The sequence below is a fragment of the Brassica oleracea genome, chromosome C1 (genome assembly GCF_000695525.1).
Source record: "Brassica oleracea var. oleracea cultivar TO1000 chromosome C1, BOL, whole genome shotgun sequence".
NCBI lineage: Eukaryota > Viridiplantae > Streptophyta > Magnoliopsida > Brassicales > Brassicaceae > Brassica > Brassica oleracea.
The window spans coordinates 4,744,336-4,747,862 of record NC_027748.1 but is presented as its reverse complement, the minus strand read 5'-3'; the positions used below and the strand labels follow the sequence as shown (position 1 = coordinate 4,747,862).

Genomic DNA, 3,527 nt, shown 5'->3' with positions numbered 1-3,527 from the left:
AATTGGGGATGATGTTACAGTTGCCATTCAATCCTTCTTTATAAAAGGCTTCTTGCCTAAGGGTCTTAACTCAACCATTTTGGCTTTGGTTCCTAAAAAAGAAGAAGCTGGTAATGAAGGACTACAAACCAATATCATGTTGCATTAATGTTCTATACAAGATAATTTCGAAGCTTATTGCCAACATGTTGAAAGGAGTATTGCCCAAGTGTATATCACTGAATCAATCTGCTTTCATCAAAGAGAGGTTGTTGATGGAGAATGTGCTATTGGCAACGAAGATTGTGAAAGACTACCACAAAGAAGACATATCTCCTCGTTGTGCTATGATGATTGATATATCGAAAGCATTTGACTCTGTACAATGGTCCTTCCTTCTCAACATGCTAACAGCTCTTGGTATGGCTGAGAAGTTTATCAAATGGATCTCTCTTTGTATTACCACTGCCTCATTCTCGGTCCAAGTCAACGGTGAGCTGGCTTGGTATTTTCAAAGTAGTAGAGGTCTGCGGGAAGGTTGCTACCTATCTCCATACCTTTTTGTTCTTTGTATGAATATGCTTTCAAAGATGTTGAATGAATCTGCCTCAAAAAGTCTAATTGGATTCCATCCTAAATGCAAGAATATAAGATTCACCCACCTATGTTTTGTGGATGATTTAATGGTATTTACTGAAGGTACAAAAAGATCAGTAGAGGGGATATTGAAAGTGTTTGAGGATTTTGATAGAATGTCTGGTTTGAAGATCAATTTGGAGAAATCAACATTGTTTTCTGGCTGGGTTTTCAGAACAGAAGAAATAGGATATCCTAAATCATTTCCCCTTTGCAGCGGGTAAATTGCATGTCAGATACCTTGGGTTTTCGTTGCTAACAAAGAACACGACTATAACTGATTTCTTACCTTTAGTTGAGAAGATAAGGAGGAGGATTGGATCATGGACGAGACGTTTTTTGTCCTATGTTGGCAGACTCCAATTGATAAACTATTTCATTATGAGTCTTGTCAACTTCTGGATGGCTGCGTTTCGTTTACCTAGCAGCTGTATTAAAGAAATAGAAAGGCTCTGCTCAGCATTCATATGGTCAGGAGTTGAGATGAATAGCAGGAAGACAAAAATCACATGGAAGGAGGTTTGTAGAACAAAACAAAGGTTTGTAGAACAAAACAAGAAGGTGGTTTGGGTATACGGTCTTTTGAAGGAGATGAATGTTGCTTGTGTTCTGAAGTTACTTTGGAGAATCCTCTCGGCAAATTTGTTATGGATTAGTTGGATTAAACTATATCTCATTCGCAAAGGCTCGTTATGTTCTGTAAAAAATACTTTACAATTGGGCTCTTGAATGTGGAGGAAGTTACTGAAGTATCGTGAGAAGGCAAAGCAATTTTATAAGATGGAGATCATGAATGGGAAAAAAGCTTCTTTTTGGCATGATAAATGGTCTCCTCTAGGCTGTTTGAAGGAGCTATTGGGGAATGGAAGTAGTATAGAAATGGGTATAACAATGAATGCTAAGGTTGCGGATTGTATATACCATAGAAGGAAGCATCATCGCTTTACGGTTCTTAATATAGTAGAGATGGAGATTGAGAAGTTTAAAGAGAAAATAAAACCTGAAGAGGATGATATATATCTATGGAGGAATGGGAATGATAAGTACAAGAGGAAGTTCTTAACAACTGAAACTTAGCAGGTCATTCGAGAAAAACATCAAGTCTATGATTGGCATAATACTGTCTGGTTCAAGCATGTGACACCTAAGTACTCCTTCTTAACCTGGGTTGCTACGCGGGACAGGCTTTCAACTAGGAGTAGAATGGTGCTGTGGAATGCAAACATTGATACCTCTTGCATCTTATGTCAAGCACTCATGGAAACAGTTGATCATCTCTTCTTTGATTGCCCATTTTATGAGCAAATATGGATGAGTCTTGCGAGGGGTGTGATGAAGGATCGATACACGTCGAACTGGTCTGAGGTAGTGAGGATCATTATGGATGAGAATCAAGACAAGCTTCTCCTCTTTACTATCAGATACTTGTTTCAAGTAACAGTTCATAGCATTTGGACGGAGATGAATAGAAGAAGGCATCGTGAGACAGCATCTCCACCTGCTCTCTTAGCAAAGTTGATTGAGAAGACTATGAGGAACAAATTTTCAATAGTTCAGAAGAAGAAAGACATGAAGCTTGAAGGTGGTCTACATCGCTATCGTTACGTTCTCTACATCGCTAACCAAGAAAATCTCCAACTTTCGTTTTTTGTTCTTCTTTTCGATTCTCTGAGATTCCGTTCCAAGCTAGTTCGATCGATCGCGAGTGCATTACCGTGAAAACGGTTGTTTAGAAAAAAACATTAATTTCCTTGTGAAATTATTAGGAAGGTCTAGAATGCACAATTGAAAGTTTGGGGTTGATTCAAGAATTTAATTGGTTTTGAAAGAACTCAATTGAAGACATAAATAATAGATTTTGAAATATTTTTAAATGATTCAATGAGGATTTTAATGCATTTTCTAACTCTTTCATTCTAGATTTTAAAGAATGCAATTAAATTTGATCGAAAACAATTCATTTAAATTTCATGAACTTTTTAAATCTTTGTATAAAATGCACTAAGAAGGAACAAAATTTTCACTGATAAAAATAATAAGACCATAATCATTTTCATACCATATAGATAGAGAAAATCATTTTAGAAAATGGAATAAAAATCTACTAATAAAAAATAATTAAAATCCAATTATTTTTATATCACTATGTAAATGTATAGATAAGACTATATCTCGGAATATAAAAATTATGTTCTTCCTTTGTAATATGGATTACAATAAATTATATACTTTTGTCATTCGTCAAAACGATAATATATTTTTAAAATTGATATTGGAAATTATATTTCTAAATCTATCGTATCAATACTTTTGACGGAGATATCTAATAAATAAATGGTTTAAAGAATTCTTTTCAAATCCTATCTTGAACCTTAAAAATTGGTTCTTTTACGTTTTATCATAAATTTCCATTAAATTCTTTTCAAATACAATTTCCATGAGACCCACCAAAAATAGAATAGCACAAATATTCAATAGAGTTAAAAATTAGTGAATTAAATTAAACTAGAATTTAAAATATTTAGTAGTATGATTTGAAATACATAATCCAATAACATGAGAATTTGCAAGAATTTGATGAAATACATAACTGAATAACAAAAAAATAATAATAGAAATTTCAATTCTTTCAAATTGAGTAGAACTTCTAAATTCAATACCCCGCCTTAATTTCTCTGCCAACTTTTCTTTCTTTTTTTTTAGAAACTGTTTTCAAACTTTTAAATTTCTTTGGACATGTAAACATAGTGTTATTTATTTTAACTAGTATGATGATATTTTTTATGTTTAAAGAACTTTCCAAAATTAACAGTTTCATCTCTATATCATAATTAAAATTAACCGTATTAGGATCATCTCTCAAGTACCAGTAGTCCAAGGCCCGTTGGTTCAAAATTAACAGTTTCATATCT

General features: G+C 33.5%; 1 protein-coding gene across 1 annotated transcript; it reads left to right on the top strand.

Moving 5' to 3' along the window:
• Positions 1 to 1,818: 1,818 nt before the first annotated feature.
• On the top strand, positions 1,819 to 2,334 carry LOC106329532. The gene has a single exon (XM_013768217.1). It carries the CDS (start codon positions 1,819 to 1,821, stop codon positions 2,332 to 2,334), a length of 516 nt encoding a protein of 171 aa, XP_013623671.1.
• Positions 2,335 to 3,527: the final 1,193 nt, after the last annotated feature.